This window comes from Pongo abelii, chromosome 4 (genome assembly GCF_028885655.2).
Source record: "Pongo abelii isolate AG06213 chromosome 4, NHGRI_mPonAbe1-v2.0_pri, whole genome shotgun sequence".
Classification (NCBI taxonomy): Eukaryota; Metazoa; Chordata; class Mammalia; order Primates; family Hominidae; genus Pongo; species Pongo abelii.
The window spans coordinates 5454569-5480298 of record NC_071989.2 but is presented as its reverse complement, the minus strand read 5'-3'; the positions used below and the strand labels follow the sequence as shown (position 1 = coordinate 5480298).

The window sequence follows — 25730 nt, the reverse complement described above, 5'->3', positions numbered from 1 at the left end:
GTAATTTTAGTCCTGACAGACACTTTAAAAAAATTTTAAGCAATTTAATGAATAGAAATGACCAAATCTCCAGCGTCTTATCGTATTTTAAATCTGTAAAATGCTGGCTAGAAATATAGTCGTAATGTTTACATGGATAACTCTCATCCTTGAAGTAAAACTTTTGTTCATGGTCATCTACACATTTTGCTGACAGTAAACAGCATCTGTCTTTGAGGACATGTAATCCCTAATGCACTTAGAAAAGAGCAGCCACATACCTTTTTTGTTGTGCTAAATTCATAAACAACTTCTTTCTCTTGATCTCTCATTACGGGCTTTTTGGAGATATTTCCCACATATACATGACTACGAATGACAGGTAACAGATCAAAAGAAAACTCTGCAATTTTCTTCAGGGCATTAGCTATGGCTTTATCATGGGACTCCACAGTTTCTTTTGGGCTTAAAGGCAACTGTGAAACTGCACTGATGGCTGGACTAGAACAACTTCTTTCCTCATCTGTTGTTGCAACTTCAGCTGGAGGGAGGCTCCTTGGGAGGTTCTTGTGGATTCCTTCTGCAGTGACTCCCCTGGTTTCTGGTTCTGGGGACCCAGTGTCTAGGCGCAGTCTCTTAGCACTTCTCAGTGTAGACGTTGACAGTGTTCTTTTCCCGCTTGAATCCTGCTGAGTCCCCAAATCTCTTGACTTGTCTTCGTTACAGTCACCACCAGAGCTGCTCCCAGTTTTGACAAAAGCAGTTGCTGCTGAAGTGATCGTTTTGAATCCTATCATAGCACTGGCAGGTCCCGGTAAATTCTTACAGTCAGCAGGTGGACCTCGTGTGAGTTGAATATTCCCTTTGAGGATGTTGAGGGTCCGGGCCCTGGCAGATAACTCTGGGTACATGGTGTCAAGGATTTTCACAGAATTCTCCTGAGGCCCTCCCACAGCGGCATGGCCAGATGCACAGGGTGGCAGTCGGCCAGGCACAGGAAGTGCGTGCTTTGGTGTGGCCGCACAGAACTGCAGAGGAGACGGCACTACCCTCTCACTGGCTGAAACTGCAGATGGAGATGGAGAAGGATCTGGAGGAGAGGCACGTCTGGGGTCCTCTGGCCACGGAGACATGACAGGAGGCACTGGGGTTTCACATAAGGGAGAAATCTGGCCGACAGGAGAGGTTGGTGAGGAAGGACTAGAACTCGATATCAGTGGAGAGAGTGGCTGTGAAGTCCTTGGAGGTGTAGCTATCAGAGGAGCAAGCAGAGGCGGCAAAGGAGGCCCCACCTCTTGCCGTATTTTACTCAGTGTGTCAGGAGAACAATCTGTAGGAGTGGATGTATCAGCATTTGCTAAAATGGTCTGAGTTTGGCTTCTTTGAGTTTTTGTATTAGCTTTTTCCCCTGAAAATGACTGAGCAACTTCACTCTGATGAGTTTCACCTCTGCTCGACGCTGAAGTTTTTACTGGTTTGTTTGACTGATCTTTGTTTGAAATCTTTGATCGATTCTTATTTTTGCCAGATGGCTCTAGTTTTGAGTTATAATATGTGTGATCAGATGCAACAATCTGAGTCTCGAAGTTTTGATCATAGATTTGAGAACTAATCCATATACTAGGTTTAACGGGTCTATTTCGCAAACGACTCTTATCAAAGTTGGTGCTCTGACCACTGCTTGAAACATCCTCTTGGGGACATGAAAGATTATTGCCACATGGAGCCTCCTGAAATGCAGGGCCAGTGTGACTGGCCTCTGGGGACTTCTCAGCAGAAGTCACTGGGATGCAACCGGCTTCCAGCTCTCCTTGATCCTGAGAAATAGGGATGTCTCCAGGAATGTCACACAGTGCGACCTGGTCCACATGTGGCAGGACAGCCACACCACTGATGATTGTCCAGTTGTCCCCCTTTTCAATGACTAGATTCTGATCCTTATTTATAAGTACGTTTATAACTTCTGAGGTCACTGTTGCTATCTGACACTGAAATGTTGTTTCGGCCTCACAGTTAGAACTTTGCTCTATCAATGGCTCCATTACAGAGTCAGAGCACAAGGCTGATGGCTCCACAGGTTCTGGCAGGTCTTCTTCCCCACCATCGGTTTGCCTGCCTGCATCTGAACTGGCCTCTGGTCTGCTCTGAGTGTTTTCATTCTGAGGCCTACCGCTGATGGGAGAGCTGCCCTCAGCGTCCAAGGCAGCTGCTTGTGGGGTTGGTTCTGAAGCATGTGATGAGGAGCCAGTCGTTTCCCGAAATGGACTTTTCTCTTTTAAATTCTCAGTGGTCATGCTGTTATTTATATTTAAGAGCAATAAACTGCCAGTATCTTTACCATTGCAATCTTCAGAATTTGTTTGAAGTTCTTGCCTAATCTTGGTCAGAACCTCAGACAGAGTTTCCAAAGAACACTGAGTGAGCTGACTTGTATTTTTTAACGAATAATCATCTTCCTCTGATTCAATCCACTCTTCACAGGTTCCAAGTGTTTCTTCCTCACAGGGTTGCTTTCTGTATTTTTCTCCTATTTCACTTGCCTTTAATTCTTTGTTCATTTCTTTACTTAGGGTTCCTTTACTAGAACATTCAGAAACAGAGTCCCCTGAACTATAATCCCCTAACTGGCAGCTCTCAAGAAACATCACAACCTCTGATGTGGAAAGTCTATCCAGCTCAGAAAAAGTACTTATGTTAAAATCTTGCAGAGCTGACGTCAAATAACCTACCTCTAAGGAAGGTCTCACCTCGGCTACACCAGCATCTGTATCTCCTAAATTTTTCTGTGGGTCATCAGGAGCATCTTGCTGTTCGCTCCCCTCACTGCAGCTAAATGCCTCACTCTCTACCTCAGTGTCGTCTCCCCCCTCTCGAATGCCTGTGTAACAATGTAAGGTACCAGGCAGGCTACTTTGGGAGGTATCCTGTGTCTCTCCATGTTTTCTGCAAAATGCTGAAGAAAAAGTAGTGTCTGTGGTACCAAAACACTCAGGCAAAGCACCACCGGGAGTTATAGATTTCAATTTCCAAAGTCCGTTAGCATTTTGTGGTGTGCTAGTAGAATCATTTGCAACAGCCAGGGCCTCACCACCAGATCTCCCTGTGTCTCCACAGCTGGTTTCTTCAACAGAAAAACCTCCTGACATGGTCACTTCTGTGGCTGGAAGCACCTCACTGCCATGTGTCCCACTGGAGTCCAGATCTGTGGTCCGAGGCTGCCTTTGCTTCTGCCCATCTCCCTGCACTGCAGCTTCTCTCACAATGTCTTGGTTTTGGATGAGGATGTTTTCAGAAGAGAAAGATAATCTGCTATTTGTGGAACAATCAGAATTTTCTACTGGTGAAGAACCACCTGGAGAATTAAAATCTAATTTTCTCCTAGAGGCAGAAACTTCTGGTGAAATGCTTTTCACAGCAGCCACCTCCATGATGTTTTGTGTTGTATCATCTCTTTCCCCATCACATTTTGCTATAGTTGACATACCAGTTTTGTTGCCACTATTTTCTGTTACTAAAGTAGGCTCATCCCTATGTAGCCTCAAGTGTTCCAATTTGGCACTCTGAACCTTTTCAGGTCTTGTCTGTTTTGTGATAACTGATACTTGATTAGGCAACACCGATGCAGTGGTCTTGAATTCTACAGGATTGTTATTTTCTCTAAGAAGATCAGGCTTGGGTGTTGGTCCTCTACTTTGTAGGCATGGCATTGCCTTTTGTAACTGATGGCTAGTCTTCTGTTCATGTTCTGATTTGGCTCTCAGACTTTCTTCGCTACCTTTCCTTAATAAATCACTATGGTGCCATGAAGTACTTTTAACAAAACCCAAACCACTCTTGATCAAGGCAGCCTGAGAACCTATTAATGACGTGAAATCTGGCTTATTTAGTGTGAGCTCAATTCTTGGATCTTGACTTTCACATTGCCCATCTTTTGTTGCTTTCATAAATACTGACCGAGGAGGTGAATGTATTTTGGTCAAGCCTTTTACTACTTTTGTATATTCTATCCCACTGCTCTTCTGATCATTAAAATTAGATGCTCCCAATTCAGGGTTCAAGGCACACAAGCTATTCTCCAAGTTGTTTCCTCCTACAGAACACTCCGGTGGCTCAGACTGCAGATGTAATGTGTTTAAAGTTTTAGTTTGCAATTTATGTTCTGAATGATGCGGTTCAGTAGAGAATACTTTAGTAGTAATATCTGTATCATTACCACAGTCTAACCCAGAAGAAGACTGGGGATTACTGCCAACAGACAATGCTACCAAGGTAGAAGAGGAAGAAAAACTGGTTTCAACGTCAAGCCCTGCTACATCCATGCCATCACCTGAGTCATCATCTTCTGATTCAGGCGATTCTCCTAAAGTGAACCCTTGAGTATCTTCTTTTTCCTTTTCCAATTCTCTAGATAGTCTGTGAAAATGGCCAGAAACTGTGATACGGTCTGGTTCAGAAGTGATTTCATTAATTCGTGTCCACTTAGTAAACTCTGATTTGGGCGATCCTATCATTTTAGACAATAGGGTTTTTCCTTCAGATTCCATGAGTTCATTTAATGGCCTTTTGCCAAGAGGAGAAGAACACAACTCAGACTTCCCAGGGGCAGCTTCCTTCTCTTGTGCAGGGCTGGCAGACAATCTCTCAACGCACAGACCTCGAGTGAGTTTATGAATGGTCTTCTCAGTTTGCACTGACTTATCTATTTCCCTAACCTCCATCTGTGTTTTTGTCTCATGTAAAATGTCTCTTTTTCTATCACTCATGGATCGAGATGCTGTGGTCCAGTGTTTTTCACCAACTAAGGAGTGTGTGGCAGAAGATTCTCTCAGTGTTGCTGTGAAAGTCTCCAGTCCAGCAGTTGTCACTTTATTTACTTCCCATGTATTCAGAGCTTGGATAGCTTCGTGTGATTTGGGCTTTTCCTCCCCTGTACCACTTCCTTTATTTTTTCTCAATGAGCCAAAATAATGTGATTCAGTTGTATCATCTTCTGAAACAGACTCAGCAGAATTTCTAAGCTGGACTGAGTCATTATCGCTGGAATCTGTATACTCTCCAAAGTAGGTTTCCTTTAAAAATATGAATTATACTTGTCAAACACTAATTCAACAGATTAACATGACTATCAATTAAGTGCATTATTTTTTAAAAGTACATGTTTCCTGAAGAATCTTTACAATCACATTTGAGCAGGGGCAGGCTAGGGCCTGGAATCTCTGTGGTGGGTGGGGAGTTCTCCAGCTTTGTTCCAACACTGTTCTGCTCTCTCCTTAAGGGTGCCCAGCACCCCACAGAGACACCTCCCCCAATAACAGACATGCTTCCAAGTGCCACACCCCACTCTACACAGGGTTATGTTTCTCTTAACTTTCAAACATTCCTACTTGCACACTGTTACTTCCCCATCATCTAGTAACAAAGGCTCTGACCCAGGTTGCTGGCCTCTGGCTTCACAACTCTCTATTTCCTCTCTCTCTGGTGTGTCTGACTTGTGCCCGGTACAGCCTTGTGCAGCGGGGGAGGGGTGCAGTCTTGTGGGTATCTCCCACCACATATCTCCTCCCCAACATGTCCTCACAGCCTGACTGATGTCATCAACCACACCTGTGCTACCCTTACAACGCTTTCTCCCTCCCAGCCTGTTCTCCAGCCACCTCTGCTCCAGAACCTTTCCCTGACCCCCAACTCGTCTCCTCCTGAGTTAACTGCCTAGAGCATGTGGCCCACTTGGCGTGCACTGACGGCATCAACCACCTTGTCTCTATTCTGTTAGAGAACAGTGAACTGGTGAAGATTAACAGCTGCTGACATCAACTTGCTCCTACTGAAAGAATTCTTTCCTCTTGAACTCCAGAGTACCACCATCTCCTGGCTTTCATCTATTCTGCCCTTGTTTTCAATCTCCTTTCCTCACACTTCTTCTACTTGTCACTTACATAGGGATGGTTCCCCAGGGTCCTGACTGGGACTCCATCTTCTCCTCTTCCATACTCTTACTGGATGACATCAGAGCTGCATGACTTCCGCTGCACTCAAGTGCTGGCAGGTCCTGAACGTCTGTGCACCACCACAGCCTCCCTCCAGTATCTCGCCTGTGTACATGCATACCTCATACCTAACATTCTATACATTATTCTCCCAAACAGGGTCTCTTCTTATATTTGCTATTTTTCAACATCTTTGACTCCTCCATCTCCCCTGCCACATTAAAAATGTCACCAAATGCTGCTCATTTGACCTCGTAACATTTTTCAAACCAGTTCCCACCTCTTTAACACCAATGCCACAACTTAGGTTCAGGTATCAAGAATTAAGTGAGCTGTGGCCAGACGCAGTGGCTCACATCTGTAATCCCAGCACTTTGGGAGGCTGAGGCAGGCAGATCACAAGGTCAGGAGATCGAGACCATCCTGGCTAACACGGTGAAACCCCATCTCTACTGAAAATGCAAAAAAATTAGCCGGGCGTGGTGGCAGGTGCCTGTAGTCCCAGCTACTCAGGAGGCTGAGGCAGGAGAATGGCGTGAACCCGGGAGGCGGAGCTTGCAGTGAGCTGAGATCACGCCACTGTGCTCCAGTCTGGGCAACAGAGTGAGACTCTGTCTCAAAAAAAAAAAAAAAAAATTTTAAGTGAGCTGCTTATTAAGCCGCTACCCTGCCTGTGGTCTTGTCTATTTTCTGACTATCCCCCCACTCCCTACTCATTCATATTGAAATGAAACTTTCAAATAAAAATCTATCTTTCAGTCTATGTCTTTGGATTCATCAAAGATTCCCCACTTCAGGATAAAGTGGGAACTCCCTGGGAGGATGCACATGGCCTTTCCCAGTGTCACCTGCATGAATCTACCACACACAGAGCTCACCCTTGCTTCTACATTCTTGTGAGAACAGCTCCTCCACCTGAAGCACCCCTACTCACGCCTTAAAACTCAGTGTGGGGATCAAATCTTCAGAAGAATCCTGCCTGTCCCCCAACCTGCCCTGGCCTCCATTCAGGACTGAGCTGCTTTTCTTTATCCTCCCAAGCCGCGTGTTTTCCACCACTGCAGGGCTCTACACAGCAATGAATCTGTTTGCTCCTTTACTGCTCCCACCTCCACACAATGAAGCCCACTGAGAGGCAATGGCATCTTTCGTCACCTCTGCACACCCAGTGTCTAGCCTGGTCCCTGGAACGTAACAGGCACACATGGTGTTTTCATAAAGAAAGAAACTGATTCCAGGAGCAAAACATATATCTGCTCCTTAAGCCAAAAACATATACATCTGCTTCATAAAGACTAACTTCCTAAGAAACTACTATAAACCATTCAGCAAACACAAAAGATGATGAATTCATCAAATAAAGGTAGAGAACTCGGCTACACCAGGTTAAGGGGCATGGATGCTATATACATGGATTTTCCTGTCACTATATAACTCCACGTATACAAATATGTGTTTAATTCAGTCATTCCATATCAAGAGATAAAAACAATTAAGACACAGCCTTCCTATAGAAAACTTGTAATTTGGCTGTGGATAAAGACTACCAAAATGCAACCCTAATACAAAGTGAAAAAATTCATATCATATATGTTGATCCAAGGGTAGTGGCATGCTTTTTAAAATCCTCATGTTACCCCCTAACAAAATTGGCTAAAATGAATAATCTGTGCAAGAATATCACTAATATCCTTTGAGCATCAAGGACATATTAGGATAGACAATGTACCCACTTGGTAATTCAAATTCAGAGAGCAAAACTCACAGGTGCAAATGAAGAAGGTAAGGAACCCAGGTGTGGTGATGACATCGGAGGGGGCGAGGGCACTGGCGACAGAAGAGGAGGGGGAAGTTTGAAGAAGTCAATTGCAGCTTGAAGATCTTCATCAAAAAAATGATCATGATCAACAAATTCAGTGCTGCCACCGTCATGATGACTTTGTACTAAAACCTCAAGATTTCCATTCTCATTAAAAACATGGTCAGAACTACAATTTGTTCCACTGGAGCTCTGTTTTTCCACATTTTGACATAAAAAGTCCTCCTTTATCTCCATGGACAGTTTTGTGAGGCATGTCTGCACACTTGAGGTCCTGAGAGGGCTGCCTTGTGTTGGAGGTAGCGTACCATCTTCCCCAGGCACTCTGGAGCTGGTGATTGCTTTGGCAGGTTTTTCTGTGTGGGGGAACAAAAGGAGGTATCAGGTATTTACAATATCAAGAAAACTTAAAAAAAAAAAAAAAAAGAAACCTTATTACAACAGTTCAAAATGCTTGAAATATTAAGTTCAAGTAAGCAGAAACGTTTTTTAAAAGGCAACCAATCGCTTTCTAAACATTATCCTAGAAAATCAATACATTTCATACAAGTATGCTAGCCTTGCAGTAAGAAAAGTGAGACAGACAGGTGAGACGGACCGGTGGGTGGATGGATGACACAGCTGGAAAGGCATCCACAGCCATGAAAACGGGCCTTGCTGGCTCACTCGGTCTCTGGGTGAATCCTCTCATACAAACAGCAGAATCTGGCAGAGAAACAACTTTGTGCCTATAGGTTGATACAGAACACTATTTTCTGTCCAAAAAGTGATTTGAAATCAACTAATATCAAGCCTACCCATGGCCAAATCTGTACAATGCTCTCTAACTGAAAGATCTGATGAGGTCTATGAATACTCAGTATGATAATGCAACAGAAAAGTTCCTATAAAAACCTAATCCTCGTCTTGATTTTGGTGAACTTCAGGTGTACTAATTATTAACAAAAACATTTGATTCCATAACCATTTATTATATTTGCCAGCTTTAAAAGTAAGTTTTATAGAGGATCCAGGGCTCCTTGGGTAAGCGGTTGATTATACAGCTGGGAAGGGAAAATCCAAGCAGAGATGGAAACATCTTGCGGTACCAGAAGTAAACAACTCAAAAAAAATGGAGTATTTATGAAGGGCCCAGAGCCAATCTGAAGAAGCTCCCACCAAAGCTAAAAGGATAGCAATGAATTATTATTTACGAATACAATAAATATCTATGAGACTATACTGATGTAAACAAGTAATAAACGGTAGATAAGGAACAGCTCTTCCTTACGTAAGAATTCCAATTAATGAATGCAGATGAAATGAGACAAATAAAAAATCACTATTTGGCAAACACTAAAGCAGTAATTATAGCAGGCAAGATCCACTGCTGTAGGCTAAAATCAGCAGGTGACAACTGGAAAGAAACAGAATATTTGCACAACATTAAAGAATCTTTCTCAAGTTGATTCATTAGGAAAAAAAGAGTAACTTTACAACATAAAAACTTGCAGATACCACCTTACCCAAGTGATCAAGGTTAGAGCCCAGCGATAATACATATCCACATCACCTATGCCTAGAACAACTCCCTGAGCAAAGAGAAACATCACCACTGTGACGTTCTTGCCACAAATACACAACCTCAATCTGATATGAGAAAACATCAGATAAGCCAAAACAATGGGCTTTCTACAAAATTATTCTACAAAATAATATTCTCCCAAAGTGTAAAAGACATGAGAGATAAAAAAAAAACAAAAAACAGGAACTTTTGGACTGGAGGAGGAGAAAGCAAGATGACTACTAAAGGCAACGTGGGTTCCTGTACTGCATCCTGGAAGGAAAGGAGGATACCTGGGGAAAACTGTGGAATTCACAGTTTAGTTAATAGGGTTGTACCAAATGTCCTGGTTTTGATCATTGGTAACTGAAAATGTCAAAAATCCTGCAATCTGCTAAGGGATCCATGGGGATTCTCTGAACTATTTTTATAACCATCCTCATATGAAAATAAAAAGTTAAAACAAAAGAATATGTCTTATGGTATAATAAGATTCCAAAGATACCATGTTTTCCCTTCTACTTTGGAAAAATTAACGTAATATATTTACCCCTCAAAAGCATATTTTTAAGTACAAACATTAGATTATGAAATGAAGAACAGCTCTTTTAATAACAGCTTGACAACATAAAATCAAATGCTTAAAATAGAATGCTAATTGATATAGAAGGCCAAAAAGCATCCCCCGGTTGCTTCTGCCTAAACAGATGAATTGATAAATTATAAACTGAGGTGACCAATTTAAGAGTTGAGGGCACCATGTGGTTAACACCAATGGGTACCTGGCAGGTGAACCGAGGGAAACATCTAAAGAAACCCCATCAAATATGCCTCCGTACACTCGACAAGTTCTGAATCTACCATATAAGAATCAGTAACTTGTCCCTTAACATTTTTTCCAAGGAAACTGTCTTTAGAAGCCTGAGAGGAAAATAAGGTGGAGGTTTCCATAGATTTAGAACCTCAATGACCTGTGAATTTACAGCAGCTAATCATAAGAAATTAGTAAAATGACAAAAAGTTAAATAAGAAGCACTTTAATCTTATACAAGACAGCTATCTTCTCCCCTTCTACTCAGGATAGCTAAATCGACTGTAACTGGGAATGTGCTAGAATGCCCCCATGATACTCTGAGAGTCAAGATGTTCAACCAAAGGAACTGATAAATTACACTAAAAATAAACGAAGCTAAAGTGCTCACAGATTGATCAAATTCATGAAATGATTCAGAAGAAACTGCATCCTTCAAGTATCCCCTCTCCACCTGCCAGGTATGCCTCTGCTACTTGACCTTCTCGTTTTTTTTGAAGGTTCTCTGATGAAAGCTAAACGTATTTACTGGGATTAACATTCACACTGAAGGGAAACGAGTTTTGTATAATTAAAAGTACTCATTCTAGTTTACTTCATTCTTTCAATGTTAGAATCAGGAGCTATTAAAAACTAACGGCTGCTATGCCTATGGTTAACCTCTCTACTTTCACATATGAAATCCGTTTCTGTAAGCTTCTCTCTCACCTGGGACACATCTGCTGCCTTCACCAGGTAGTCTGTGTGTTGTGTTTACACAGAGCCAGAGTTCCTTCAGAAGCAGTTTTACTTTTCCTGTGAAACAGAGTAAAGCATTAAAGTCACGTCATTTGGCTCACTGTACACAAGGCCAAAACATACTTCTGTGAAATCAGGGTTTATTAGGGACTTAGAAAATTAGATAAACATCTTCCCCAAACTCAACCATTGCACATAATACAGTCAGTTATTGATAAAAAGGTCTGCAATACTTTAGCTAAAAATTGAAGGCTGAAGGTACATTTGTTTGCTTTTTCTAAAAAAAATTTGGTGGCAGAGGCAGGGGATTCAAAAGACCATGTGTACTTGCTGCTAAAGGCTTTTATTACCTCTTTATATATGCATGGGACAAATGAATCTTTGGCCCACATATCTTCACCAGAGAGTGCTTTGAGATGGGGGAAGGAAGCACAGTTAATAACTGATAAGGGATCTGGGCTCTATGTATTTTACAAGGAGTAGAGAAGCATCCCTCAGTTATAAGAGGTTAGACTTAACCATGCTGTAATTAACCTGGGGAGTTCAGGGATTACAGATAATCCATCAATGGACTTGAGGGGAGACGGTACGGGAATGTGTGCATATGAACATATGGATAGGAACCGATCATCACACACACGAGCAGACAGAGAAGCACATACTTTTATAAGGAAAGTAAAACCTTTGGAATTTTTACACATTTTCAAAGAGATGTAAATTCCTAAAATAGTTAAGAACCAGTAATTCAAATTGAAAGGCCAAGGGATGCTGTAACTAAGACAGCCCTAATGAAATAAATGTAACATTAAGAATATTATACTATGGTTTTAAAGCTTTTCTACATTAACACAAATTTCAAAACCTTCTAAAGCAAAAAGCATTTATGAAAATATAACTATGAATAGCTTGTGGTGAAATGTGCACAAAAAGACAACCCATACGAATTAAAATTCAACTAAAAGTAGCTTAAGTATATGTATACAACTTTCAGGCCATCTCAAAAGTTTTATTAGCGTTTCCTTGAACTCAAGTTTTTTAATTAACTTTAAGCATTTACTGATATTAGTGAAATCTTTAATCTAGTTCAAGAGAAGCTTAAAAGATCAAACTTTAAAAACCCAAATGTCTCAGGGAATCACAGATTTTGTAAGAGATGAGCTCTACTTAAGCTGGCAGACTGCACTGCTCCAAAAACTGAAGTCCACAGAAACGGGACAGGACAACTGTGGAGGACAGTTCACAGGTAAGTGTGAAAGGCTGGACACTGCCAACTCTCCTGAGCCAAAACAACCTTCTGATTGCCACTGTGTGTGAGCCATATCCATTTTTCAGTTCCAAAATTCTGTGATCGAGTAGCTTATCTACATTGTGATATAACCTACCCAAAAGCCTGCTTCCAAATACTGTAATCCCCTTTGCTTAAATGACCTGACCAGGATCCCTGCTTATTACGTATACCCAAAGCAGCAAACAAGGAACCTTAAAAAAAAAGAAAAAAAGTTACTTTTCCATTCTTATGGAGGCTATCACCCAGAGCTATGCCTTTGTAACTGAGCATTCATTACTGCTAATCTGACCCAAAAAAATAAATAAATAAAAGCACTCTATTCCCAACAAAGCAGAAAAAAAATCTTCAGCGTTAACTTCATACTTAGTTGTGAAGATAACACCTCCTTAAAGTGAATTGCACAACTTTCCCTAATCCTTTAAAATTCTTCCTTTATCAAACTCTAAGGCATGTATGAATATTTAAGGACTTACATGTTTATTTATGAAATTTATTTTCTACTTCATTGCTTTGTCATTTTCTGTATCCATACCACACTTCTTTAATCAGGGTAGGTTATTGAATATCTGTTAGAGCATAATCCTTATTCAGTTTTTTCCTGTTGAAAAATTGTATTATTCTGAACATACACTTTTCCCTATAAACCATCTGCTTGTCCTCTTCCACAGAAAACCTTTATGGGACTTTGAATATTTCTGTATATTTATAAATACATTTAGGGAAATTTTACATCTTTATGCTTTGAACCTTCTCATCCAGAAACATGTTTATGTACTCAGGTCTTCCTTAACGCTTTTAAGGAATGTTTCAGTTTTCCTCAGAAACACCGTATACTGCTTTCAGGTCTTTTCTTAGACATCTGCTGGTTCAGGTGCCACTTCAGAATGGGTTGTTCTTATTCCATTCCTTTTCTAACAGGTTAATAACGGTACAATGTATATGTTCATTGTATATGCCAGCACTTTACCAAGCTCTATTACTTCTAATTTCAACTTTAGCTGAGTCTTTTAAATTCTCTACATTAGTAGTATCACCTGAAATAATGACAATTTCAACTTTTCTTTATTAGTATTCACAGATCCTACTCTTCCGCATTTATTCTGTTGCACTGGTTCAGGCCTCCAGTACAAAAAAAAAAAAAAATGGAACAAACAAAAAGCATGCTTGCCTTGTTTTTGACAGTAATAACTATACTTTGAATGTTTCACCTTTCTCAAGTTAAAATTTTTTTCTATTACCTCATCAATTTTTTGAAATTCGGACTAAGTGCTGAATTGAGATGATCACAACATTCTCTGACCCAGCTGTAGTATTCTTGAGATAAATCTTCAAGCATTATTTGTCTGTACTCTTAAATTATTTGTGGATTTAATTTCTTAAAATTTTATTTAGTATTTTTGCAGCTATATTAACAACACAAGAGTCCTGAATCTTGAGAACATGTGTACATGCTATTTGATTTTGGTACAGCATTATGCTAGCCTAAGAGAATAAAATGGAAACATTCCTTATTTTCTAAGTTCTGAAACAAAAAACTTAATAGAGACACTAGTTTTTCACTGAACGTTTACAAAGCTCACCTATAAATTATCTGGATTTATTATGGTGTTAGATCTTTAACTATTGTTAAAAATTTCTTCCTATTTTTTGTTCAGGTTTGCAGCAATTGTTCTGAGTCAATTTGAGCATGTTTTCCTTGAAAATGGACCATTCTACTTACATTTTCACATCTGAATATGAACTTGTGAATTACGAAATTTCTCGACTGTAGTTTTACCTGTTTCTCAATCCTGGTGCTGTTTTTCCTTCTTTTGTTTGTTTGTTTAATCAAAGTTTACCAAAGAGTTGTTGGTTCCACCAGCATTACAAAGAACCAGCTATCAGATTTAATTGTCCTAAATCAATTGCTTTGTTTCCTATTTCATTAACTTAAGTTTGCATTTTCATCAATTTTTTCCTTCAGTTAAACACTTCATTCTCCGTATTTATTTTGTAAAGTGACAATGTATCACGTAAGGCCTTAACATATTCCTTTGAATAGTGAAGGAATTGGCTATATCTTAAAGATTTTAATAAATATTGCCCTACTGTTTACTTTCAAAACAGTTTAGTATTTCAGTTCTTATCTTCTCTGTTACCAAAGAGACGTTTTTTGTGTGTCTTATGTGAGTTTAGTTATTAGGTAAGTTTTGCAGGTTTTGTTTTTGCAGAGGGAGGGGGATTTTTATTAAAAGCTCATATTAAATTGTAGGTATTTTTTATTGTTCACTTACTAGTCAACTTTTATATGTTTGAAAAGTATTTTAACAAACTCCAGGTGTGTGGTTTACAAAGAGTTGTATATAAATTATCCATTTGGAACTGTGATTCCAATTCCATCCCTTGTCTGCTTTTGCTCTCTCTTTCTAAAACACATTGTGAAGTCTCTCACGACGAAAATAAATTTGGCCAGTCCCCCTAGATTTCCAAGAGTATTGCTTGACATCGTTTCACACTCTTAGGTACATACTAGCAGTATCTTCTTGGCAAACTATACTTTTAATCAACATTTCAATCATGTAAATTCATTTCTAAGCTTTTATTATTTTTTACCTTACATGACTGCTTTAATGTCAGCATTGCTTGGAATATTTTTATCCATCCCTCTAATATTCAGTCTGTTTCATTTGATTTTAGATATATTTCCTACGAAGGTGTCAGAGATGGAGACTGTACACAAAAATCACACTCAACACTTGGTGGCCCCTATGAATATGAATATTCCATGTGTTCTCTGCTCAGGAAAGTTCCCTTCTGTCATCTCTTGATCACCTTCTCTCCTTATGTTTCTGTTCTCCCCTCTGAGAAGTCCTGGGAGATGCATATTGAAACATCTGGCTCTATCCTCGAAATCTTGTTATTTTCTCTAATATCTTTAATTTCTTTGTCCCTTTGTATGATGTTCTCAACCGCCTAGGATTCAGTCTCTAGGATCAACTTAATTGATCTTTTATTTGTTCATCCAGTATTTCCACCTTTCTACTGGGTTTATTTTATTTATGCAATTGGATTTTTAATTTTCAAGATCCCCAGCTGGTTCAATTTCATAGCAGCAGGCTATGGACATGTTCTTAGATTTTCTCTAAAGGAAATGTAATCAGTTTTCAGCATTTCCTTCTCATTCATAATTAAAAACTGTTTCTCTCAGTCTTCTTGCGTCTGTTGCTTTTCTCTTTTTTCTCACTGCTTTTTCTCTAAGTTTTAGATGAGAGTTTAGGCAGAACATCTTTGGTAGACAAAGTATATTTCTTCAGCCTACATTTTTAGTGCTATTCCTTTAGCAGTAAATGTAGATTCTCATTTCATAAATCTGTGGGACCCTGCCTTACAGGGGAAGCAGTGGAAAGTGGATGCAGTTGTGAGGGTTTACATGGAGTATATAAACATCTTGTTTTCTGGGAACAGGAGGGGCTAGCCCTTCAAGTGGCCATAATTACCCAATTTTCTGATATCCACGCCCACTCTGAGGAGCTCCAATGTCATAGCTAAAACTTTAGAAAACGAAACTGGGGCCACAGTTTATGAGCAAAGGCCAGAAACAGTTTTTGAAACCAGAAGATTGGCATTCCTTTCACCCTTTAATCAATTACCTGGCAAAATGCTAATGTCCTGCTCCTTCTCCCACTCCCTGCCATCTCTGATTTGGGGAAACTCGCAGCTTCTGTAATGAAAACTTACTTTGTGAGAGCTGCTATTTTCTCTGCAATTGCGGGTTTCATCACCAATTGATACTATCTGCTGTGCATCTTCCTCATTTCTTCTACTGATGGTAATCTTTGTAACTATCCAGGAGTTGCTGCTGTTTTTGTTTTTTTTTTTCTGCTCGAAAATTTTTGTTGGAATTTGAAAGAAAAGAAAGGCAAAGTGGCACTCAGACAGCCTTTTTTTGTAAAGTGAAGTCAACCTAATACTCTGGTGCTTACTTTGCAAATCTTTTCCGTAAGTCAAGTATTAGTGTTAACAATACACTTAAGAAGTAAGGATAAACCCATCAAGGTCCACAGCTAACTAACCAGCAGATTGCCAAAAACTTTACGTATTTGGGAAAAGTAAAATATACAACAGACATATCCCTGCCCTGATTAAGAGGGTAGATAGAAACAAAACATAAAACAATTTTGCTTGAGATAGTAATAAGTCATTTGAAAAAAATACAACAGAATGTAGGGATAGAGAGCAACTACAGAAAGAGGACAGAAGGGTTCTGCTTTGAATAGTAAGGCTTGGGAATAGCTGAATTGTAAAACAAATCTGTCAGTCCAAAAACGAAGATAATTCCATTCAACCGCTGACTACTGAATGGGAAAACAAATGTTGTCACGTCTTCTATTTCTCTCAGCAATAACTATTACTTAAAGTCTCACTTTCCATACACAAGAAATGAAGAATCTAGTCAAAAGCACATGGAATCATATCTAGTGATAGTGGTAGGTGAGCAACCAATGCCCAGGCAGCTGAAAGGTGGGAACTGTTAAAGCCTTACACCAAGGAAAACATGAACTTGTACTCTAAATTTTTTTTTTTAATTAAAGAAAAAAAGGTAAATGTGACTTCTAAAAGAGACACCATACACCTGCACACAATTTAAATGTTTTTAATAATTTCCACTTGGAGAAAAAATAACACATTAGTGAGATGAAATACCATTATTTACTAATTAAACATTTTAAATGCATCCCCACAAAAAACCTGTGAGATAGAGCAGAAATTCAAATTCATATTTCCATTTTTAAAAGGAAAATGAAAATACAAAAAAAGGAAAGTAAATGGCAGAGCCACACAAAAAATGGAAGGATTAAAGTGAAAATTCTCATTTCTCACCTTCTAGAGTTATGCTTCTCACCTACGAGATGCGGTGCTCAGTAATGCGGTGTGTGTCCACATTTGTATTACATCCCCTTTTTCCACGACCACCACTTTTCTTTGCAATTGTGGGCCTTCCCTAAACTTTTCTGTCTATACTATAGGGCTTTACTATATAATATACTATAAGGCTTTAACTCTACAGTTTTCCTGCCTGACTTTAACATTTTCTTATATACTTGGTACCTAGGAAATTTAATAAATTAATTTGATAAATTATAATCCAGAGAAAAAATCTGTATTCATTAATTGAAAAAAGCAGACATTATATCTCCAACTAGTTTTCCTATCCCAAACAATATTGATTTTTGACTCTTTTATTCACTGTATTATTTTATAAGATAATAAGCTGATTATATTTGGATCTAATGAAGACACAATAATATATGACTTCTACTAAAACGAAACATCTGCTAAGCCCTGGAACTTTCACAATTATATGTAGGAGCAAAACACAGCCTCACAACCCACTAAGAGCAATACACAACATTAAAACAAAAGTTGCAATATACTCACTTTTATCTATGCTTCCATATGAATCACTTGAAATTTGTGTTCCAATATGTCTCAACTCTAAAAGCATGGGGAAAAAACAGTTAATAAAATACTACATATCAAAAAGAAATTTATGTACGCATTAACTGAATACTCACCCTTTTCATTTTTCTGTTTAGAAAATTCGTCAAGCCTTTCCTGTGAAAACAAAACATTAATAGTGTTTATGCTGAATAAGAAGTGCAGCCATTCTAGACCAAATGTAAAACAGGTGCAACTTAACAGGCAGCTGGGACTGTTTTCGCCAGGGGGCCTCATGCTTGACTCCTATGTGAGTTACAACACAGAGACGCTACAGAGACCCTGGAGCCACGTACTTAAGGTGTGTGTATGCTGCTTTCATCTAGTACCTGTGTCTTCTTAAATTCCTTTTCAAGTATTTTCTTTTCATTTCTCAGTTGCTTGAAGTCCTGAGTTTGCTTGACAGCAGCCTCTTTAAGTCCAATGAAGCAACAGGGAGAGAAAAATAATTTACTGACTTTACTACTGTGGTTAATGAAATACTGAAAATCTTATCTATTACAAGTTTTTCTCATTTCTTAAAACTGTGAAATAAATTTTGTAAAAAGCCATTGCTCCTTCAATATTTTATCGTCACGGCTGAATGCAATATACTTTTTTCTTTAACTGTCATTTAAACCACAGAACTAGCGCAGGCCTTAAGAATTCTTTCCAAACCAGGCACAGCAATCCCAACTCCTAGTTAAGGAAGAATTCAAGGCATAAAAGGGAGTTGCCGTCCCATTTCAATCACTGGCAACCTTAAAGTCTTAGAAATTTTAGAAATGCGATTTTATCTCAGAATATAGCATCTTTATTAGGGAGGGGAGAGGCGATTTTCTCAATGCTTATTATAGATATGGTTATTCTTCCCTGGAATTCTCTTCAACAAGTTAGCTAAACATAATCCCTAGGACCTTTATTAGAGATCTATTTTAGGTAATCCTTCATTCTCATTTTTGGTTCTGAAGCCTCAAATGGTCCAGACATACTATTAAGAATCTGACCAGTACTGATTTTACATAAATATGCTCATATACAATTACTAACTAAAACTCCATGAAACACCTCAGTAACAATCCTGTCCTGACTCCTCTAACACGTTTGGATTTTTTTTTTCTCAGTAATCTTTATTAAGTCACACCAATAAATTTTTTTTACTAGAAAAAATACTTTTTATACATGAAAAATAAAGGTGACATTTTGCTTCACAGAAAGTCTGTTCTAAAACCTGTACATATAGTCTCACTGGCACTTCAGATTTCTTTAAAAATGTTTCCTTGCAGTGGCTCACGACTGTGATCCCAGCACTTTGGGAGGATGAGCAGGTCTCTTGAGCCCAGAAGTTCAAGACCAGCCTGGGCAACATAGTGGAACTCTGTCTCTACAAAAAATTAGTCGAAATTAGTCGGGTGTCGTGGTGCACACCTGTAGTTCCCAGCTACTCAGGAGGTGGAATAATCACCTGAGTCTGGGAGGTTGAGGCTGCAGTAAGCCATGACTGCACCACTGTACTCCAGCCTAGGTGACAGAGTGAGACCCTGTCTCAAAAAAATAATAATAATTTCCTTGGCTGGGCACAGTGGCTCACACCTGTAATATCAGCACTTTGGGAGGCTGAGGCAGGAGAATCACTCAAGCCAAGGAGTTCAAGACCAGCCTGGGCAACCCTATCTCTACAAAAAATTTAAAAGGCAGGTGTGGTAGCACACACCTATAGTCCCATCTACTCTGGAGGCTGAGGCTGGAGGATCACTTGAAGGCAGAGTTACAGTGAGCTATGATTTTGCCACTGCACTCCAGCCTAGGCAACAGAGTGAGACCTGTCTCTAAAAAATAAAAGAAGTGGGCCAGGCGCGGTGGCTCACGCCTGTAATCCCAGCACTTTGGGAGGCCGAGGCAGGCGGATCACCTGAGGTTAGGAGTTCAAGACCAGCCTGGCCAACATGGTGAAACCCCATCTCTACTAAAAATATAAAAAAGTTAGCCAGGCGTGGTGGCACATGACACATAGGCCCAGCTACTCAGGAGGCTGAAGCAGAACCCGGGAGACAGAGGTTGTAGAGAGCCGAGATCACGCCACTGCACTCCAGTCTAGGCGACAGAACGAGACTTCCTCTCAAAAAAAAAAAAAAAAATTCTTTTTTAAATAAAAAATGTGACTGGGTGCAGTGGCTCACACCTGTAATCCTAGCACTTTGGGAAGCTGAGGCGGGCAGATCACTTGAGGTCAGGAGTTTGAGACCAGTCTGGCCAACATGGTGAAAGCCCGTCTGTACCAAAAAATACAAAAATTAGCTAGGTTTGGTGGTGCGTGCCTGTAGTCCCAGATGCTCAGGAGGGTGATGTGGGAGAAACTCTTAAACTCAGAAGGCAGGGGTTGCAGTGAGCCAAGATTGCACCACCTGTTCAGCCTGGGTGACAGAGAGAGACTCTATCTCATAAAATAAAATATGACAAATAAAAAATTTAAAAAGTTTAAAAATTAAAAAAAAAATTGTTTAAATACAGTAGACACTTATCTCCATATTCTTACAAGAGACGCCAATACTTAGAACACAAAATATCATTCTTACTGCCATATTGTCAGTATTCATGCAATAATCAAATCAGAGGAAAAATTGTTACTGAAATATTTAGAGTTTCAGTCCAAAAAATTTGGTTCAATCAAATAAATTAGTGACTAGAAATACTTTCAGCAACTATTATTCTATGTGCCCAGATGTAACTAAATTCAAACTCTTACTTCACACTCTAAATGAACATAAAACATCTCTGAAGCAGAGCACTAGCAAGACAATGGGTCAGAAACCGAAACCCACAGCAGGTAAGATGCCCGCTGCAGTCCAGGCTGGAATGACAGGAAGATCGTGTGCAGGATGGATCTGGCAAAGCCCCTTTGTCTCTACTTGGTATTAGGTCTGTGTCCCAACCGCACAATGAAGGGAGGAAAAAGCAAATAAAAAGATCTTGAGTTCAGTCCCTACCGGTTCCTGAAAGGTTATTAGCTGAAATGTGAGGACTTAGATTCTCGCATGGTCCCTCTGCACTCGTACCTACTCACTGTAGGCTAGAACCCATAACAAGAGGGCGGGGCATGGGTGAGGATCAGGTACAAACTGGACAATCCCTAATGTACAAAAGTTCATCGAAATCTCTGTATGTGTGTTATAACTATCTAAATACAAGTTTCTTGGTACTAAAAGTAGCCACCCTTTCTACCAGCTACTTATTTCATTAAGAAAAAAAGAAAAAGCCCTATGAGATTCAACTTTCCCAATTAAATTCTTTCATTAATTACTGCTTTTTATAGGAAAAGTATGGGCTGCGATTACTTTGAGTGCAGTAACATTTCGGAGATTTGCCACATTCCATCTGTATGTTACCATTTGGTAACTGAGAGGAGTGTAGTATTCACACTTCTTTCTAATAGACCCCTTGATGCAGTCATCCATGGATGTACCATCAAAAACCATAACAATTCACCTATTTGATCAAGAAGTACCTCCTCATACAGTTACCAATGACTTTTGTACTGACCGAAAACTTCAGGTAACAATAGTGCCACTTACCTTGCAGCTTTTTCACCTTAGCTTCTAGTTTCTTCTTCCTAATAACGAAATTGTATAAGTTAAATGGCAAGAAAGAGTAGAATAGGAAAAAATATGCTCTTATAATTTGTGGCACATATTTTTTAAATTACAAATATTTGTATAACAAATGTTCAGTCTGAACTAGTATCCTAAGAGAGAATAATATACTATTTAGTATGAAATATCTTTACAGTGGATTAAAAAATTGTGTTCTTTCCACTTGAAACACATGCCATGGGCCTGTCAAATTTCTGCCATAAGTACATCTGGGACCCTTCCTGAACTGCAGTGGCATCATTCATGAGACTAGCTAAGTTTCTAGATGGTCTCTAAGAGTCAGTCCAGAGTCTAATGAGTTAAGGTTACTCTTCAGGAGCGTGCATAGCGTTAACAGCGCTCACAGCACCACCGTATGGGAAGCAGTGGCTGAAGAGCTGCACTTGCTTTCAGATGGATTTCTGAGAGTCTGAAAAGGTGGGTAACTCTCTGAGTCACTGCTTCATTACATCTACATTCAACTGTTTTATGTATAGCTCACATTTGTTGTGAATAACATGACTATAGTATGAACCTCAACGATCAATGGGATGCTTTTGAACAGCGCTTTTTATGAATAGTAACAAAGACACCCATTCCACACGCTATCGGTTAAAGCACTGGCACAAAGCAAGGGGTCAGTCATTATGTTCTGACACACAGACACAAGTGAATGCGTACATAATGCATTATATACATAGACAAACACCTTTAGACACACACAGACACATGTGCATGCATATATAATGCATATACATACAGAGACAAACACCTTTATGGAGTTCTTTCTTTGTGCAGCCCTTTAACATATGACAATTTATTTAATGTTCCTTATGACCCTTCAAAGTAGATATAACTTCCAGTTTACAGATGTGGAAACCAAGGTTGAGAGACTAACTAGTTCAAGACCATGCAGCTAATTATGGCCAAGAAATCCAAAGACTGTAAAAAAAAAAAACACTATTGACTTAAGAATTACGTATTTTCAAAACTGAAAACCGTATTTCTATAGTAATTTAGTAACTACTCACTGAGCATCACTCTTCAAGCATTCTTCCTTTACACGAGCATATTCCTGATGAGTATCCTGATACAACTTTAAAGAACTCTTTAAAAAAAAAAAAAAAAAACAGATATTGTCAAAATGAAAGTCACTGACCATTGGTCATAACTTGCTTTGACTTTGATAAACTATTAACCAAATAAACAGATATTAGGCAGAAAAAATATTCACTGAATATTTTAATAGAGGTAACCAGATTCTTAATAGATGAAATATGACTAACAATATAATCAAACAAAAACTATAAAACTTAAAAACAATATACTAATTTTACTGCAATTCTAAACCTTCATAATTGGTTTAAATATCAAACAGCTAATATTTTTGCCTCAACTAATTAAAATTCAATATATCCTGAAGAAATATTAGAGCATAATAAATATGAGCTAATGGTATTGCTACGGAAAAATATAAAATGAATCATTATATCATTATACTTAATGACAACTGGCGAAAATGTGTGAACACTAATATATACACCCTAGCAGCTACTATAAAATGGGAAAGACACTGTTATTGAGAGTTCTAGCAGGGTATGATAAATATACATTTCTTTAATCTCAACAGCTCTGAGAGATTTCTTTAATCTCAACAGTTTCATTATTCCTTTTTTACAAATGAGGAATCTCAGGGTTTGACAGGCTGACTTACTCTTCCAAAGACAGTAACCGAACAACTAATGAGGGTTATCATTAAGGTCTGACTCCAATGTTCATGATTCTTCTCAAATATGGCTGAAAAGATTATATAACCAAATAGAGGTCATTGAACACTGTGATTGTTTCTGTTTGACAGCATAGTTACACATATAGTAAGAATTTCTATAAAGAGGAAAATAAGTATGTACTATTAAAGCACATAAGACCTCAGACAGCTACGTGTCACCACTAAAATAGCACAATTTGAGGAAGACTGAGAGGCACAAACACTACCGTGAGAAGCGCCTACAGAGAAGAGGTTAAGAAGGGAGGATCATTCCAGGTGGCTGCTACTTGGCTCATGCAAACCACTTAAATCTATGGACTTTAATGTTTTTATCTGTAAAAGCTATGAATTCTAAGATTCATGTAGGGAGTAAACAACAATTTACATAGAAAAGCGAGTTTACAGCATTTTTAACAAACTGTTTTACTGCAACTTGACTTTGAAAAGAAGAAGAGCTTCCATGAAAAGACATATGTATCAGATTTTCATATCTGAAGTGGGCATCTTCTCCCAATGCTCCATCTCAGCTTAATAAGTATCACCCAAAAAGATCAAACACACCCTAAAAGAAATAACCCCTAACCTGAACGCTTACTTATAAAAGCATTACTGAAAGACTTATTTTTGTGTACCTCTCACAGACAATGAGAAACCACAAGAGACTACACACGATTGCCAAAAAAAAAGAAATAAAAAGAGATTTTTTAAAAAAGGGACCAAACAAAGCTGTTAGGGTTACAGAGGTAAAGTATACAGACATTGCTTAAAATATTGACTAGTTTATGAATTCTGAGAGTAGGTTCTTTAAAGGACATCTTAACTCATACCAGAGCAGAAGCCCTACACGCCACGCTTCATTCACCACTGGGCTCTCCAAAGCTAGGCCAGAGCCACTGAAGAAATAAAATTCTCTCCTGCTCCCTCTCTCTTATGTACAACGATTCCTCTACATTTAAAGTTTGAATTTTTGCATGTTATTTTACATTTAAGCAAAAAACAAAGGTATAAAAATCAATTAATGCAGAACACATAAAACCACACAAATTCATAGTGAGAAGCGTTTTCTGCTGACCCTCTCAAAAAGTATAAGCAACTAACACAGTATCGCAGAGCTAATAATCACTGTAAAGACTAAGGTACTAAGCAGTTAGTTCAACGTTCTCTAAAGCTAATAATACACTGGGAGTCTTGACTAGCCTTTATTTCCTTTAACACATCAAAAGCCCCCTTGTCCCAATTATACTGAATAAGCTGATCCTAATTTATTGACCATAAATCTTCACAGAAAATTATTGTTCATACCTTTTTCTCTTCTAGCTCTGCTTTTAAAGATCCCAGTTCTTCCTGACATTTCTGTAGAGGAGAAATTTTTTGAAGCATCTCTTCCACTTGGTGATGCAGATTACTATTCTCTCTAAAGACAATGAATTAACATTATTACAGAAAAGTATCTATAATGAATTATTAAATGTATGTGCTTATAATTTCAGATTTTATTTCTAACTTGGAACAAAAAAAAGGATGAAAAAATCTTCTTAAATGCATTTCTCTGTACACCAACATGATCTTCACATTGCCTTTATTTCTTAGGCATAGTATTTTTTTTTTCTTTTCATATTTTTGTTAGTCAGGGTCTCACTCTGTCTCCTGGGCCGGAATATAATGGCTGGAGTATAGTGGCACCACCACGGCTCACTGCAGCCTCAACCTCCCAGGCTCAAGTGATCTTCCTGCCTCAGCCTCTTAAGCAGCTGGGACTACAGGTATGTGCCACTACGCCTGGCTAATTTAAAAAATATTTTACCATTAAGTAGTACTATTTACTATTTAAGTGCCACCACAGCTGGCTAATTAAAAAAAAAATTTAACAGTATAAAAATTTTACTATTAAATAGTACTATTACTATTTAATTACTGTTTAATTACTAGTACTATTACTATTTATTAGTAAATAGTACTATTACTATTATTATAATTTGGCCTCCCAAAGTGGTGGGATTATGGGCATGAGCCATTGCAGCCAGCCTAGTAATCTATTTCTGATAAAAGTCTACCAAAAAGCCCTGTGACAAACAAGTAGATTCTTAATTTGCTGAAGAATACTTTACAGTAAAAATCACTCAAACAGCCTGGCTGAGAATCTGGCTGTTCCAATCTTGAGTCCTGAGCTCATACCCATTTATTCAATTTAAGTGACAGGCAATTTTATGGCTTTGTTTATAACCACGTTTCGCCTTCTTCTGGGTGATGAATCCAATCAGAGAATGAAACATTCCCAAAATTTTATGTAGGCCTATTTTCAACTGTTTAAAGTAACAGAAGATAAACAACCACATTAAAGTGTGAACCGTGTAAACAACAGTTAATTTGACAGCAATAAACTTCACTTCAATGGCAATGCAGTCAGTAAAAGTTACAGAAAAGTGAAACACCCAGTTGTAATTCAAGACCTTAGTAACAAATTCATCTGAAAAATTTAATAGTAGGAAAACTTGAGTCTTATTTTACTATGAGCATCAAAGCAGCATTCTATATTATGAGTCAATCCTATGTACATTTTGCTCAAAGCTGCTTAAAATCTGCTCCAATAAATGTCTATCTCAGATCAACTACTCAAACAGGTGGTATCATAAACTATGAAAACAGGGTGGCTCACCTTCTTGCAAACTGCAGCTGTAAAACTTATTAAAGAAAACTCTGAGAATTTTATC

The 25730-nt window shown here is 38.7% G+C and overlaps 1 protein-coding gene across 1 annotated transcript in view; it reads right to left on the bottom strand.

The window, feature by feature from the left end:
• Positions 1–25730, bottom strand: part of ICE1 (interactor of little elongation complex ELL subunit 1) — a 67724-nt gene that overhangs the window by 24930 nt on the left and 17064 nt on the right. The window contains exons 4-13 of the mRNA XM_024247266.3: positions 25676–25694; positions 24322–24433; positions 22283–22359; positions 21195–21232; positions 17973–18055; positions 17721–17760; positions 17584–17640; positions 10848–10934; positions 7732–8141; positions 261–5048 (exon numbers count right to left, since the gene is read on the bottom strand). Of these exons, the coding sequence (XP_024103034.2) occupies positions 261–5048; positions 7732–8141; positions 10848–10934; positions 17584–17640; positions 17721–17760; positions 17973–18055; positions 21195–21232; positions 22283–22359; positions 24322–24433; positions 25676–25694 (5711 nt within the window). The remainder of the gene's footprint in view (positions 1–260; positions 5049–7731; positions 8142–10847; positions 10935–17583; positions 17641–17720; positions 17761–17972; positions 18056–21194; positions 21233–22282; positions 22360–24321; positions 24434–25675; positions 25695–25730) is intronic.